The sequence below is a fragment of the Lissotriton vulgaris genome, chromosome 1_1 (assembly GCF_964263255.1).
Source record: "Lissotriton vulgaris chromosome 1_1, aLisVul1.2, whole genome shotgun sequence".
In the NCBI taxonomy this organism is placed as follows: domain Eukaryota; kingdom Metazoa; phylum Chordata; class Amphibia; order Caudata; family Salamandridae; genus Lissotriton; species Lissotriton vulgaris.
In genome coordinates this window covers 197,544,590-197,562,106 of record NC_141685.1, presented here as the reverse complement: position 1 = coordinate 197,562,106, position 17,517 = coordinate 197,544,590, and the positions used below count along the sequence as shown (strand labels likewise).

At 45.1% G+C, this 17,517-nt stretch overlaps 1 protein-coding gene across 1 annotated transcript in view; it reads left to right on the top strand.

The window, feature by feature from the left end:
- The first annotated feature begins 4,956 nt into the window (after window positions 1–4,956).
- LOC147738167 (vomeronasal type-2 receptor 26-like) overlaps window positions 4,957–17,517 on the top strand; it is a 312,087-nt gene continuing 299,526 nt past the window's right edge. The window contains exon 1 of the mRNA XM_086952167.1: window positions 4,957–5,172. Coding sequence (XP_086808293.1) covers window positions 4,957–5,172 — 216 coding nt within the window. The remainder of the gene's footprint in view (window positions 5,173–17,517) is intronic.

Below are 17,517 nucleotides of genomic sequence, written 5' to 3'. Positions count from 1 at the left end.
AGTGATGGGCCACTGGAGATCAGTACCTAGTAATGGGCCCCTGGAGCTCAGTACCTAGTAATAGGCCACTGGAGAACATTACCTAGTGATGGGCCACTGGAGATAAGCACCTAGTGATGGGCCACTGGAGATCAGTACCCAGTAACGGGCCACTGGAGATCCGTACCTAGTGATGGGCCACTGGAGATCAGTACCTAGTGATGGGCCACTGGAGATCAGTACCTAGTAATGGCCCACTGGAGCTCAGTACCTAGTGATGGGCCACTAGTGATCAGTACCTAATAATGGGCCACTGGAGATCAGTACTAGTAATGGGCCACTAGTGATCAGTACCTAGTGATGGGCCACTGGAGATCAGTACCTAGTGATGGGCCACAGGAGATCAGTACCTAGTGATGAGCCACTGGAGATCAGTACCTAGTAATGGGCCACTGGAGCTCAGTACCTAGTAATGGGCCACTGGAGATCATTACCTAGTGATAGGCCATTGGAGATAGGTACCTAGTGATGGGCCACTGGAGATCAGTACCCAGTAATGGGCCACTTGAGATCTGTACCTAGTGATGGGCCACTGGAGATCAGTACCTAGTAATGGCCCACTGAAGCTCAGTACCTAGTGGTGGGCCACTAGTGATCAGTACCTAATAATGGGCCACTGGAGATCAGTACTAGTAATGGGCCACTAGTGATCAGTACCTAGTGATGGGCCACTGGAGATCAGTACCTAGTGATGGGCCACAGGAGATCAGTACCTAGTGATGGGCCACTGGAGATCAGTACCTAGTAATGGGCCACTGGAGCTCAGTACCTAGTAATGGGCCACTGGAGAACATTACCTAGTGATGGGCCACTTGAGATAAGCACCTAGTGATGGGCCACTGGAGATCAGTACCCAGTAATGGGCAACTGGAGATCCGTACCTAGTGATGGGCCACTGGAGATCAGTACCTAGTGATGGGCCACTGGAGATCAGTACCTAGTAATGGCCCACTGGAGCTCAGTACCTAGTGATGGGCCACTGGAGATCAGTACCTAGTAATGGCCCACTAGAGCTCAGTGCCTAGTAATGGGCCAACATGGAGAGTGGTAAAGATTACCAGGTCTTTATATCCTTTTTCAGCCTTTGCATGGGGGGTAGGAGGTTGCGAGTGAAGCGTCTCATGGGACTTAGTGAGATGTAGATGCCTATATATTGAAAGACATCAGATACTATCTGAAGTGGGCAGTTCCTCGGAAGAAAAACCAAAGGAAATGATAGACCGAGCGTTGACAATACAAGCGCTCACCCCCAGTCAACTGATCTGTGTTTAATCCATCACCGTCCTTTAGCCCACTCTGTCACCCCAGTTCAGACATGGTCGTATGCAAATCAGTCTGACCCTGTGCCTCATGGGAACAGTCCAGCCCGAACTGCCAAGCCATGCCTTACCTGGACCGGAAACAAGCTACCAAAGACCAGTTTCTGGCATTTCAGCCGTCTTCAGCCCCGCTTTCTTCAATCCATGGGCAAAGGGAGCAAGGGACTCACGTCTGAGCATACCCTACCAACTTATGGCGAACAAAGAAAAACCAAAGTAAATGATGGATGGAGCTTTGACAATACAAGCACTCACCCCCAGTCAACTGATCTGGGTTTAATCCATCACCGTCCTTTAGCCCACTCTGCCACCCCAGTTCAGACATGGCCGTATGCAAATCAGTCTGACCCTGTGCCTCATGGGAACAGTCCAGTTCGAACTGCCAAGCCATGCCTTACCTGGACCGGAAACAAGCTACCGAAGACCGGTTTCTGGTATTTCAGCCGTCTTCAGCCCAGCTTTCTTGAATTCAGTGGCAAAGTGAGCAAGGGACTCACGTCTGAGCATACCCTGCCAACATATGGCGAAAAAAGAAAAACCAAAGGAAATGATGGACGGAGCGTTGAAAATACAAGCACTCACCCCCAGTCAACTGATCTGGGTTTAATCCATCACCGTTCGTTAGCCCACTCTGCCACCCCAGTTCAGACATGGCCATATGCAAATCAGTCTGACCCTGTGCCTCATGGAAACAGTCCAGCCCGAACTGCCAAGCCATGCCTTCCCTGGACCGGAAACAAGCTACCGAGGACCGGTTTCTGGTATTTCAGCCGTCTTCAGCCCGGCTTGCTTGAATCCAGTGGCAAAGTGAGCAAGGGACTCACGTCTGAGCATACCCTGCCAACTTATGGTGAACAAAGAAAAATCAAAGGAAATGATGGACGGAGCTTTGAGTGACAATACAAGCACTCACCCCCAGTCAACTGATCTGGGTTTAATCCTTCACCGTTCTTTAGCCCACTCTGCCACCCCAGTTCAGACATGGCCATATGCAAATCAGTCTGACCCTGTGCCTCATGGGAACAGTCCAGCCCGAACTGCCAAGCCATGCCTTCCCTGGAACGGAAACAAGCTACCGATGTAGATGCCTATATATTGAAAGCCATCAGATACTACCTGAATTGGGCAGTTCCTCGGAAGGACAAGGGGCTCTTCCTGTAGGGCATAGAAAACCGATTTTGTCCAATTCACTGTCAACCCGGTATATCTACCAAACACTGGCAAGACATCGAATAAACATATCAAAGAGGCCCTCAGGGACGTCAGGTACAATAGGATATCATCCGCATACAAGGATATCCTATCTTCCCAATCCATTGACCAACACATTCCATGAATCACCGGATCTCTATGGATTCACGCCGCCAGAGGTTCCAGGGCTAAAACAAATAAGAGCCGGGACAAAGGACACCCCTGCTGTGTGCCCCTATTCATTTGAAATGTCTATGAAGTGCGATTATTTACCACTACCTGAGCCATTGGCTCTGAATATAGTAGCCTGACCCAACTCACAAAGCTCGGACCAAAGCCCATTTTACCAAGCACCGCAAAGAGATATAGCCATTCCACCATGTCAAACGCCTTGGTGGCGTCCTAGGAAACCAACACTGCCAGTTCTTGGATAGTAGCCACTCTGCCCAATACACCATGCACCCTGCGTAGATTCAACGCGTATCGCGATGTGGCATAAAACCGGATTGGTCTGGATGCACCAGACTATTTAACACTTTTACTAGCCGGATCGCCAACATCTTTGCGAGAATCTTAGGCTCCGCGTTAAGTAAGGATATCGGTCTATATGAAGTACAACTAGTTTTGGGTTTCCCTTCCCTGTGAATGACTATTATGTTAGCTGTTCTTTGGTCTATGGGGAGTACACTTTTTCCCGACTGTCTCCAAACATCGAGCGGAGATATGGAGCTATTTTATCTTGTCAGAGCTTGTAGAGCTCGATTGGCAGACCATTAGGACCTGAGGCTTTCCCGGATTTAATCGCCCGTATCGCCTGGGCTATCTCCTCATTCGAGAACTCGAACTCAAGATATTCACTGTTTTTATCGGACAATTCGGGGAGCGAAATGTCCCGGATCAGTGAGAATTTCTCTTCCAGTGAGTATTTACCACCTGTACTGTACATCATTTGATAGTGAGAAGCAAATTGGTCCGCGATGTTCTGTGAGTCTGTGATAGCCCCAGCCCCTTCTACATGGAGCTCAGGCACTAGGCGATCAGCCCATTCCCTCTTATACAACCATGCGATTAGTTCCCCTGCCTTGTCTCCGTGCTCATAGATTCTGTTTTGAGTTTCTCTTCCCTGGGCCCTGGCCCTATCCGTCGCTAGGGCCCTGAACTCATCATGTTTTAAATGCAAGAGATGTATCTTCTCAGGAGTAACCGCCATCCCTAACTAGTTCTCCAGTCTCAGTGCTTCATCTTCTACCAGTGTCAACTCTTTCCGTTGTTTTTTTTCTTTCCTGCTATCAAAGAGAGAGCCTGCCCCGAATCACTGTTTTGTAGGCTTCCCACAGCGACTGAGCGGATTCCACTGTACCCTCCTTTTCAAGGAAATAGTGATCTGTTTCCTGGATTATCTTCTTTCAAATGGTTGGGTCTCAGAGGTACCATGGGTTGATGGGAGCTATCTTGCCTGCTTTCTGGCCTCAAGGAAATCAGGCAGCCACTGATGTGCTAGTCTACTGTCACGTGGAGGGTGGCGATCCAACACTCCAGACACTACCGCATTAAAATTTCCATCCAACAGGAGGGGGCCCTCCGGGAAGGACAACAAGATTGTGCTCAGGTTTTTAAATGTCTTACTCTGGAGGCCAGGGGGAACATACACTGACACAAACGTGGCAACTCTAGGCTCCTAGAATCCCGAAATAGCTTTGTATCAGCCCCTATTATCTGACCAGGTGGACAGTATTGCAAATGGAAATGAGTTATTTAGTGCTATGCCCGCCCCCCCCCCGATCCAGTCGTAAATCTGGCGTGAGCCACTATTTTGTATCGATAACACAATTACATTCCACAACTTAAAACTGAACGTCCCATTCCAACTTCCCCCCACCCTGCACCCCTGCCCTCCGGGCTTCGAACTGCCCATGATCAAACTTGCTGAGTGCCTGTCGCCCCCACACGGTAACTAAATGAAGTAAACTAGGGTGTGTGGCATCTCCCCAACCCCAGACAATGAATTTATACATCCATATACACACATGCAAACATGCACGGATGCATGGAAGTCAAGGACCACACATGCACTCACCGACATTCATAACATATATACACATACACACATGCACATTTGCACTGCTTTAAGCAAAACACATATACATGGAGTGCCACTAACACAATTAAGATAATTTCATCTGCAGCCCTACCTAACGCTTAAGGGGAACACACTGACTTTAAACATTTGCTGCTACCCCTGACTACATGATGCAATGACCACTACCCAATAACAACACTGATGAATAATGTAAGTGTAGTATTAACCATTCTCAACTCTGCCTTAGAGGCTGCCAGTGTGTTTGATGCTTAAAACCAAATGATCTTATTGCTGTGTCTTATTTCTCCTTGGCAGTTAGAACATTATATGCACAATCTTCATTTTAAAACCACCTCTGGTGATGAGATCTACTTCAATGATCAAGGAGAGCTTCCTGTAAGGTTTGACATTTTGAACTGGAATTACTATACTCGTGTAAACGTCACGACCAACAAAGTGGGAAGCTTCAGTATCTGCTCTTCAGGGGAGGCAAAGTTCATACTCAATGACAGCGACATCTGGTGGCACCCTAACTTTACACAGGTAAGATCGCCTGCATGGATAAGTCAACACTCAAAAAGTGGTCTGAATCAGACAGGACTGAAAAACTATGAGCATCAGTTAGAAAGGAGACCGAGGCTTTCCTGAGACTGAGTAGTGGGGCAATCACATGCAGTTCCAATATCTTGCTGTTAGTTATTCTGTTTACTTCTAGGTTCTTCTGCTCTCTCCAACCAACTTAAATGTCCCTAGCTTTAAGCTCTCTTCTCTTTAGGAGAGTCCCAGGTCTGCTGGGCTTGGGAAGAGTTGCTTCCTTTTGCGCTCACTGCTGGCAATCTTAAAAGCTGGACCGTCTCTGAGCTCAGGTTTGTCTGCATCGTTCTACCTTCAACCACAGCAAGGACCTGTTTTGTCAACCAGACATTGGGACAATTGTCACATTATGTTACTCTTGCTTCCTGAGATTGCAGTTCCAGGGCACGGTCCTGTCTGGTTTCTGACCTAGTGCCTGAGCCAGCCAGGACATGCCCTTCACCACTGCAAGCGTAGGAGGTTCCATGACTCTCCCTATTATTAAACCTACCACTAATGTTAATGTAATTTTCTGAAAAGTCATTGCTGAGAACAATGTTGTAAATGCACTGCAAGATTTCAAGTAATCTGTAAAATGCTGTGCCTCTGGCGGGGGAGCATATGCCCACATGCATCAAACTCCCGTTTTGCGATTCCAAATTTGCGATTTTTACTGAATCGCAAATAAGGAATCGCAAAACGGGATGCATTATTGAAAGTGCATAATATTTGCGATTCGGTAAAAATCGCAATTTTTACCGAATTGCAAATATTATGCGAATTCCAATTTGCGATTTTGCAATTCCCATTGATTCCTATGGGCCAAAAGGCCCATAGGAATCAATGGTAATTGCGAATTCGCAAATTGGAAATCGCAAAATGTTTTTTTTTTTCTTTTTTTTCTTTCTTTCTTTTTTTTTTTTATATCCTCATCTGCCCGACACACGTCCCTTAGATGCGGAAGAAAACCAACCAACCATCTCACTGCTTTTGGGAGCAAGGCCGTGAGGATTGAGCCGCTTCACAACTCAGCAGAGAATTTTATGAGTTGATAGGAACAACCATACATCTTGTGACGATGTCTCAAAACAACTTCGTGCCAAAATATTCAGTATATAAATGTCGAAATCTGGGCAGACCATAATACTGAACTGTTGAGTGGGTGGGCTTAATCATCGGATATTGGAGGGAGAAAAAAAAAAAAAAACCCAAAGCGAACTCACTTCCATTCTGTCAAAAGCTTCCAAAATGTGAGATTTTGGGCTCTGCATGATCTTCTCAGATCTACCTTTGAGGTTTCATATAATGAGTTTAGCCATGCTGAGTGGGTGGGAGGGGTGGTGTCCACCCAGTGCATGCAAATCTGCCGTCTTGCCAGCAAAATGGCATAAAACAGAAAGGATCGTGCTGCCCCAGTTGTGTTCTGGTCTAAACCGAGTATGACAAATGGTAAAGATAACAAGATGTCAGTTTTGATAATTGAGTCCAAAGTAACTTTGATCTCTGCCCAGAAAGTAGCTAAATGGGGGCAATCCCAGAACATATGAGTCTCAGATGCTGAGGGCAGTTGGCATTTGTTACAGCATTTCCCCTCTTGAAATTTGGATAGACGTAAGGGAGTGAGATATGCCCGATGTAAGGTAAATAGATGGTTTCGTCTAAGCCAAACAGGTTTTACCAATTTATACAAGAGGGTGAAAGATTCTGACCAACTCTCCTCATCCATTGCCGCAATTTCCCTACCCCATAGCTGTTTTGGGAGGAGAAAATCCCCATCTATCTCCTCAAGTATAGACCAGTACCAACAGGCCACCTCTTTACCTCCAATCTGTTTTTCAACTAGCTGTTGTTCTAGAGGACTAATACTCCCGGAATTAGGGACTTTCCTGATTAATTCTCTGACCCAACTACTAATTTGTATGTATTTGAATCTTGACAAAGTCGGCCCCACTTTATCCCTAAGGACTTCCCACGATGTCAAGATACCTCCGCAAAGTAAGTCACCCCATCTAGAAAGCCCAGCTGTTCTTAGGGGGGTTGCCAGAGAGTCCTGCAGGCATGGTGGAAGCCCGGGAGAGTCCCAAATTGGTGCGTGAATAGAATAATACGCCAACCCCACTTTACGCTTAATTTGTACCCATGTCTTCAATTGCGTTAATAGAGTCTTCAACCTCACTTTCTTGAAAAACTTTTGTTCCCCAAACTTGAAAAGAAACCCATCCAATGGAAGATTTGCCCCAACCAACATAGCTTTAAATTGCTTCCCATTTGAGGTAAGGTCTGGTGACTTCAAAAGCATTCTTGAATGGGAAAGCTGGAACGCCCAGGAATAATACTGAAGATCTGGAAGGGCCAGTCCACCTTTTTCTCTCCTCCTCCTCAATTTTTTCCAAGCCAACCTCGTGGCTTTATATCCCCATATGAAAGAGTTTATCTCTTGTTGGCACCTAAGAAGTTGTTTAGGGTCAAAAGCAATGGGAATTGTGTTAAAGATAAAGGTCAATTTCGGAAGGATGGACATCTTTACGATGTTGACCCTCCCATAAATTGATAGTCTAAGCCCTACCCAGGATCTTAAAAGGGCCCTACACTCTTTGGCCACCAGGTCTAGGTTAGTTTTTACTAAGGCATCAATATCTTGTGTAATTTTGACTCCAAGATAACGTATTGAGTGAATTGATGGCGTCATCCCCACACCCGGATTGGCAATATTCCATGTCATCAACTCGGTCTTATCGGCGTTAATGTCATAGCCAGAAATACCTCCAAATTCTTTGGCTTTATCGACCACTATGGGGAAAGCATTTGCTGGATCACTGGTGTATATAACAATATCGTCGGCGTATAGCCCGACTTTCCTTTCCCACCCACCAAATTTAAATGGAGAAATTCTTGGGTCATCCCTAAAAGCTTGTGCCAGTGGCTCGATGTATATATTAAATAGTAAGGGGGACAGGGGACACCCCTGTCTTGTCCCCATAGTGATCAGAAATGGCTGAGTGCACACACCATTCACCATGATGCTTGCACTGGGGTTTTGATAAAGGAGTCCAATTGATCTTCGAAAATTTGGACCAAAAGCGAATTTCTTCATGGTTTCGGCTAAGTACGCCCAATTTACTCGATCAAACGCTTTGGTAGCGTCAAGGGTCATAATGGCCAAAGGAAGGGAGGAAGTAGAGGCAATATCCACTGCCCCGATCAAATCGTAAGTAAGGTCTGAGAGTTGTCTACCCTTTATAAAACCCTTTTGATCAATGTGTATAATCGAGCCAACTTCACGTCCAAGTCTGTTTGCCAGTACTGCCGCAAAAATCTTATATTCGCTGTTTAGAAGTGAAATTGGCCTATATGAGCCGCATTTAGCTGGGTCTTTCCCAGGTTTCGGAATCAGGACAATAATCGCCTCGTCCCAAGATTTGGGGGGGCCACACCGTTTATTAAGATGTCATTAAAAAGTCTTGTCAGCACCGAGACTATTTCGGGGGCTACGACCCGTAATAATTTGCCAGGAAGGCTGTCCGGGCCAGTTGCTTTGCCCTTCTTCACCTTTTTGATACTCTCCCTCACTTCTTCCTCTGAAATAGGCCTATCAAGACGGTCCCTTTGTTCAGTACTAAGAGTGGGAAGAGTAATCTTCTCTAACCATCTAAGATTTGAGATGGGGTCCTCCAAGATTTCTTCCTTATATATTTTCTGGAAAAACTCCAAAAATGCTTCCCCAATATCTTTAACGGATGATCTTTCAATTGCCTCGCCCTCTACCGAAATATGCTTTATATGTTTTTTTGCCTGGTCCGATTTAATTTTCCAGGTGAGGACCTTACCTGCGGACTCACCATATTCAAAATTGGAGAGTTTCCTTACTTCCCATTTTAGGGCGACCCTTTCCTGTAGAATATTTTCTAGCTTCTCTTTTCATTCTTTACGCTGTTCTTGTTCCATATTGGTCCCAATTCCGGAGCCAATATGTTGATCTAATAATGCAATGTCCCTTTCGATCCTGTTGATCTTGGCTCTGTAGACTTTCCCTCGATAAGAGGCCCTATTAGTTATATAGCCTCTCAAATAAGCTTTGTAGGCCTCCCATACTATATTTAACTGGGTGGAATTAATATTTGTATCCATAAAAAGTTTTGTTTCATGGATTAGGAGGTGTGTTTCCTCTGCCTCTAAGAGAATAGTGCGGTCAAATGACCACAAAGCCTGAGAGGGTTGCTGGACCGATTGCAAACAAAAAATTATAGCGGAATGGTCCGATAAGTGTAAGGGCAAGTACGTTAAGTCCTTTAGGTGGTCTCTTAGTGAATAACTAAAAAGGGCGTAATCAATTCTTGATTTGTGGTTATATTTATGGTTATGGTACGATACGCCAAGTACCCTACCAGCTCTCTCCCTCCATGGATCCGCCAATCCGAGCATCCCCCAATACCTGCCTAGATTTTTTAAAGGTTAATGCCCTTGAATTGGGGGATTTATCTAATTTTGGATTAAGTACCAAGTTAAAATCTCCCATCCAAATTATCGGACCTTGTGTTGATAATAACTGGTTCTGAATTTTGATCAGAAATGAAGGGTCATCCTGATTGGGACCGTAATAACCAACCAAATTGTATATACTATTACCTAGACTGACTCTAGCGTATAGCCATCTCCCACTTAAATCCTCCTCATATGCAAGAATCTGGGCTTTTATTTGATTTTTAAAGATAATGAATATACCTTGAATATTTGCATTGTGATTAGTGCAAATAAAACAGTCTACCCATCTGATTTTACTTAACCTTTCCTTCACTTCGTGTTGGAGCAGGTGTGTTTCCTGGATGACTATGACCTGCGCCGGAGAGTCCTTCAGGTATTGCAGTATTCTATATCTCCTACTCTTAACACGCAGGCCATTAACATTCCAGGACAAGAATATTAGTCCCATCAGCCGGTGTCCAAACCCCCACCCCTAATCCAGCTCAACGAAGAGTTACATCTCCCAGTGAGAATTGAATGAAATTTAGATAAAAGTATTATTGATGGAAATTGTGTGTTTGAAACGGTGCCTGAACAGTGAGGATATATTATAATTTTACCCCCTCCCACCCCACCCTGGAAAACCCCCCCTTAATTAATCTGGCTATTGATGCCAGATTTGCCTCTCTGTGGAGTTCCATATGCCCAGGTCAATTACATGATTGGAATGTAGCCCGGCATGCCTTTATTCTTTCTAGGGGAAAATATTAATGTTTATATAAAGTAATATTTCTAGTAATACTTAAGTTTGTCACACACCTTCCTACATATCGGGATTATTACTCTAATACGTATTCCCAATTTATGTGTTATATATATATTTTAACTTCAAATATACATATACATATATATTTAGTCTTTTATCTTCTCTATCTCTTTTCCCTTTCTTTTTTCCCCTTTCTTTTTTTTTTTCTCTTTTTTTTCCCCTTTTTTTTTAATATACACCCTCTGTGAAGAAACCCTTCCCCTACACTCCATCCTTATATCCCCTGTCTCCTTCACCTCTTTTCTTTTCATTGTATTTTAACTCGGTGACTCAGTGTACCATGTCTGTTTTTAACCTAGGAAAATTTTGCTAAACGTTACCCTGTTGATGATCATTAATAGATGTCAAAAGTTCGTCTGCCTCCAATGAGGAATGGATGTTGTGTATTTTGTTATTATACATGACTCTGAGAAAAGCAGGGAACCTCATTTGGACAGTGGCTCCCAGGGCCCTGAACTTCTCCATTTTCTGGCCTAACTCCCATTGTCTATCCAAAGTAGATTTGGATAGATCAGATCTTATAACATAAGAGAAGTCTGGAGCTTTTAGGACAGTGGCCTTTAGGGCTAAATTCAAAATCTTCTCTTTCACGGAGTAAGTCAGAAAATTGACTAGAATTTTCCTAGGTTTAGACCTTCCCTGTTTTAAACGGAAAGGGTCTCTGAGGGCTCGCTGAATGTCTTTTTCTAGCTCTTCCACGGATTCCTCCAGATTTAAGGACTCTTTAAGCAGGGAAGCTACACATTTTTTTATTTCAGTCCCCTCTTTCCCCTCTGGAACTTTCAGGATTCTAATGTTATTTCTCCTTGAGTAGTTCTCCAAAGATTCCACTCTCTCTTTTGTTGCGTTCCCATCACGCCTTAAGTTAGAAATCTTTTCATTAGCAGAGTCTAATTTGGCTTTTAGTTCATTTACTGTGCCTTCGAGAGTATCTGTCCTCTCCAAGAGAAGATCTACTCTCTTATCCAGGGCATCGAACAACGCTTTTATCTCCTGCTGGTTACGTTTTGATTCAGCGAACCCAGTTTTGATTTCATGAAGTAAATCCTCCAATGAGATCTTCTCCTTCGTCTCGGAGGTCCCACCTGCCTTATCATGGGCAGTTAGAAGCCCAGTTTCTTCCGAAGTATTGGGACCACCTGAGTCTACTTCCTCCTCCACTTCCACCGAGACGAAACCTTGAGTCTCATCTGTATCGCCCATCTTATTATTGTCCTCCAGTGGTCCGCTAGGAATTTCTAGAACTTGAGGCAACACCCTAAAATAGGATCTAAGTGAAGGGGTAAGCCTCGCTGCACTACCTTTAGTGTTTTTGGGTCTTAATTTAGAGCCAATTTTTGAGTCTTTTGGACCTTTTTGCCCAGACAACCGGGGGGACGTAACCGCAGTTACAGTAGTGACGGATTTTGCGATGTGACCGCCGGAAAACACAAATATAGAAGGGCCCCGAATAATTTTTTTAGAGCCGGATTCTGATTCTTCTACAACGCCTTTAGGTCCCTCATTAGCTCCCTCCTTAAAAGTATCAGCAAGAGTGTTAGCTTTGAAAAATCCTCTATCTAAAGACTGTTCCCCTTCAACAATCTTACCACCCTTAGTTGCCACACATCCCTTCCCAAACACCTTACTTGATGGTAGTGCATAGGCGAGTGATTTTTCTTCTCCCTCCTCCTCTGGTTCTGTCCTGGTCTTTGTCTTTGTTTTAGATTTAAGGCGACGGGTCCTCTGAGTTCTGCCCACGTTGAGAGTATCTGAATGGGTTCCTTTACTTGTATTAGGGCCCTTTAATGGTGTGTAAAGGCTGCTGCTGAGATCACCTCTAGCAGCCGCTCTGCAGCTCCTTCGCAGCTCCACGGCTGCCTCTGCCCACCGGGAAAGTGTAGCTAAGGGCGGGCAAAATTGCGATTCCTTAAATGCAATCGCATTTTAGAAAATCACAAAATTTGCGATTTTCAACAAAAACAAATGATGCATCTCAAAAAGCATTTTTGGAATCGCAAACGGCCGATTTTAAGGAATCGCACCGTTTGCGACTCCAAAAATGCTTGATGCATGTGGGCATTAGTGCTTTAGGAGAGTAGGATTTGCTTACTATGGTTACCCCCACTTTATGCTGGTGTTTCACTGTTTTTCGACTTTAGTCTGGCTGTGGCTCTGCTAACCAGGACCCCAGCCTAGCTGATTCCTCTCTAAATTGATTGCATGTACTTTAGGCACACTCCAGATTGGTTACTGGATTAACCTTGTGAGACCCTAGTATATGGTTCACTAGGTATTAAGGGCATAGGTACCCCAGAGGCCTACCAGGGGCTGATGCATGTATTATGCCACCCCTGGGAAGCCTTCCAAAATGGCACCACAGGTCTGTTACTGCAGCATTGGTAAGGTGGTGCAGGCACCCCTTACTGAGATATAGGTTACCTATATCTACCTTATATCACTGACACATATAAACCTTTAAGTCACCCCTATGGCAGTCTTATCAATCCTGAAGGCAGAGTGCTTGGTTTGTGTGAGAGGGTGCCCATGCATGAACAATGAGCAGGACCCCTCTGCAGCTTTCGGAATCAATTCTCTGTAGCCATTCTGTGATGCAGCCAGACCATGTTAAGTGCATTATAACCTTGCAGTTAATGCTAACTTTGGAAAGGCTGCATGGAAACATGTCGTATTTGGTGTCAAACACTTTGGAATCCTACCCCTCCCCGCCAGTCCTGGCAGCAGGTTAGAATTGCCCCTTCTAGAGGGAGAGACATTTACAAACTGGACTAACCAGTAATAGTTTTAAAGAGGCCTGGTATCACAAAATGAATGCTGCAGCCACAGACACGAGTCTGACCTCCTGCTGCTGGACGAAACTCCATCAGGGGAGGCCTGGACAATAGGGTTCCTGTCACAGGGTGGTGTAACCACCTCTCAGACAGGCTTTAGTGTATTGGGGCTGGGCAGGTGCATTCATAGAATGCTTTTCAGACAGTGCTGGAGGCACAGTTGGTGTCCCTGTGCATACTCTAGTTCAAACCGGTTGCAGGGGCACTCAGCCCCTGCTATGGCACGAAACTGGACAAAGGGGAAGGGGTGTAACTACCCCCTCCCTGGGTCCTCCCTTAGGTGGGACCCTAGAGTAAGTCCAACCCCTAAACTTAGTATAAGTATAGGAACCCAGTCCTTAGCACTTTAGATTACCCTGGACGAAAGTCTGCAACATATATCCTGGAACTTCGACATTCTATTACGACTAGAAGACAAAAGAATCTCCCTTGGGGTCAAGGAGTGACTCCCCTGTTCAAACAGGCACAAAAGAAGCATCTTGCCGGTCTGCATTTCCAAGGCTCCCGCTGGATTTGCAACATAGGACCCAGACTTCCAGACTTTGCAGAGGCCATCACGAGATCTCAGCAAAGCTGAGACCCGCAGCCCTCACGAGTGACATGGAACCGAAACCCCTGGACACCGTGCACATTTACTAGTCAAACAACTACCTGAGATTTCCTGAAGTTGTTCATTGGGCTACTTGTAGTGCAAGCCCCGAGCACCATCTGCACCGAAGATTGAGGGCCTACACTTCATGAATGTTCTATGGTCCCGTTTCTAGCATTTCTGCTCGAGGCCCCTTCGCAATCCCTGTTCCGTCGACTGGTGGGTCTCCACAAAGGTAACTCTTCTGTTTCTTGGGCTTTCCTGGTTGCTCCAGACGTACCCTGACTCCCCTGCATAGGGTAAGTCTCTCAGTCCTTGCTGGTCTGCACCAAAGCCAATCTTTGCTTTCTGCATGAGTTGCTGTTGCCAAGGCTTGTTAGGTCCAATCCTGGAACCGACACTGCACCAATTGACACACTTCGTGAAACAGCTCGAATCCAGCTCCTGGTTGTCATCGACGCCTCCTCGTCCTCATGGCTGAAGAGTCAAACATCACCTTCTTCACCTGAAATCACCCGATATTGGTTGGCATCGTTTCCTCACCTTCCTAGTCACTGGCTAGTGACCCAGACTCTGTCCCCTCTGATTTCAGGTTCTTCAGATCTTTGATACACCCTTGGATCCACCCGGACACTTTCGACTTGGTCGCCAACTTTAGGGGGCGACAAGCATTTAAGCATATGTATAATTGTATTTTGTATTTTGTATAGGTGCTTATAAAGTGTTCTTTTTGCCTATGAAACAGATAAATACTATCAAAATAAGAGTAAAAGGGTTAAATAAAATTACCCATACAAACAAATTGACTTAATTTTTGTTTGTAGTCTCAAAGCATTGAGAGACTAAATAAGTGGGAGGGCTAGCAATTCTCTTTTTTTCGCATGTATATTTGGTCCAGCTGCCCCCCGTCCCAGGACCAGACTCCGTTTTTTCACTTTATTTACTTTTACTGCACTTATAACTTAAATTTATGTATGTAAAGGCAGGCGGCAGGGAGGGGCGTAGTGGGGCTACGCAAAGCGCGTGAGCGGGTATAGCATCATGCCCACTTCACGTAGCCCCACTACGCCTACTACGCCCACCCTTAGGTATTGCATACACCACACCTCACTAGTTATGTCTTCAAGGCCAGGAATCAGTGGATCTCTGCCAGTTGTCAGTAGGTTACAGACATCCAAGTATGACACACTCCATTTTCAAGAGTTAAGGGCTCTGTGTAATATGAGGAAATTGAAGACACCTTCAAAACCAACCACCCAACATCTCAAAGAGGTGTTAATGCTTGATGACCAGAGAAAGGCTACAGAGCCTGAAAGGGTAGGCAGTGGTTTGGGAGCATCAGGAGGGGAGATGCTAGTCGTGCAAATCCACAGAACTCAGACTCTGATGTTGACCAAGCAGGTGACAATGACCTGTACCTGGGGAATCCAGCTTCACCTGGAGATGAGGAAAGCCAAAAAGGCTCAATCTTTGTCCCCCCAGGAAGAGTTGGTGGTGTGCCTAGAAGGCCAAGATCTCCTTCAGTTGAGTCTAACCATTCTGGGACATCAGTGGGGTCTTCTGTCTCTTTTCATAGGAGGGCTACCTCTCAGGAGAAGAGAGAGAACCAGCTGAGGTTTGTAAAAGCCAAACCGGAGCCAAGGAAACAAAGAGTAGCCTTAGAAAAGGAGTCCCTAGAGCTTGAAAGAGCAAGAAGAAAGATGGGACTAGAGTCCCATGGTGGCAGCAATGTCCCTAGAGGTAGGGATAGGTCTTATGACCATAAAAACGTAAGCAAGATTGTCCCTCTCTACAAGAGTGGGGATGACATCCACAAATACATAACTGCACTGGAGAGGTCCTGAAAAGTACAGAGGGTCCCTCAGGAGCAGTGTGCAGCAATCATGCGGCTCTCCTTTGCAGACAAAGGTAGAGACAAGCTCCTCACTGTCAGAGAAGAGGATGCTGATAATTACAAAGTCCTGAAGAGTGCACTTATGGATGGGTTTGGCCTAACCACTGAGCAGTATAGGATACAGTTCAGAGATACCCAAAAGGTACAGACACAGGACTGGGTTGACTTTGTTGATTGTGCTACTAAGGCTCTGGAGGGCTGGTTACTGGGCAGTAAAGTGTGTGATTATACAGGATTGTATAACTTGATCATGAGGGTGCAGATCCTTAATAACTGTCAAAATCAGCTGTTGCATCAGCACCTGGTAGACTCTGATCTGACCTCTCCCCGAGAATTGAGAAAGAAGGCAGACAAATGGGTCAGTAACAGGGTGAAGCAGAAGGTACAGAATCAAGGTGGTGACCAGAAGAAGCAAGATCCTAATAAGGGTGGGGAGAAGGGTGAAGACCAGCAGTCTTCATATGGTCCCGAAAAATCTTCTACTGGTGGGGATATCCAATCTTCCAAGACAAATAAAGGCAAAAAGAAACCATGGTGTAAAATCTGTAAACAGAATAGCCATTGGACTAGTGATTGCACCATGAAAATAGCAACTCCAGCCACCATCGCCCCTAAGGCAACTGTTCCCCCTAGTTCAGCTCCTGGTGGTGGTACTCAGCAAAAGGGTGTAGTAGGATTAACCCTGGGTACTGAGATGGGCTCTGGCCTAGTTAGGCTGTCTTGATCTGTAATGGAGCCATGGATATGTCCTCCTCTGTGAGTCCCAGTAATTTGGGCAAGTACTGGCAACAGCCTTTGATAAATGGAGAAGAGGCTTTTTGCCTACAGGGATACAGGGGCAAGTGTTACTATGGTGACACAAGACCTTGTGGACCCTGGATAAATCATACTTGGTGAACTTTACCAAGTGATCAATGTTAGTAATGTCAGTTCCAACCATGCCCTGGCAGTTGTTAACTTCTCCTGGGGAGGGGTAACTGGCCTTAAGAAAGTTGTGGTTAGTGCAGACCTCCCTGTTGAATGCTTGCTTGGCAATGATGTAGAGACTTCAGCCTGGTCTGAAGTGGAGTTTAGGACCCATGCCGAAATGTTAGGGATCTCTGCACATCTGTTTGCTGTGACTAGTTCAAAGGCCAAAATGTCTAAAACTGAACAGGCCTTGGATTCTGGAATAATGTACCAGATGCCTTCCAATAATTATTCCCCAATTCACCACTTAGACTTATGTCCTACATTTGTTTGTTAAACTACCACAAGACAAGGTACCAGCACCTTGGGTCAAGTAGTTGTCCAATAGTTTTTAACATGACACACATAAACGATTCTCAGTGATTTGTAAGCTTTTGAACTGCTTTCCTTGGCCATGTGTACCTCTGTAGGGCTTGTTTATATACCCAACGGCTCTCTCTTATTACTGAATCATCCATGTATCAGTAATCTATTCTTTTATTAATTACCCGAAATCATATAATTACATCAATAACGGCAGATAATACTCAGTGTCTGTAATTATGTTTGATGTTCTTGCCTTTCGACCCTACATCTATCCCGTCATGGGATTTGTGTGCTATTTTCTGTTTTGATTAATTCAGGGATATTTCTCCCAAGTCTAATTTAATTATTTACATATTGATTAGGTTGTGTGCCCCGTGTTCTAGTCCTGATGAAGACCCTACTGCAAGGACATTATTAAAACCTGCGTACTATTTAAGGG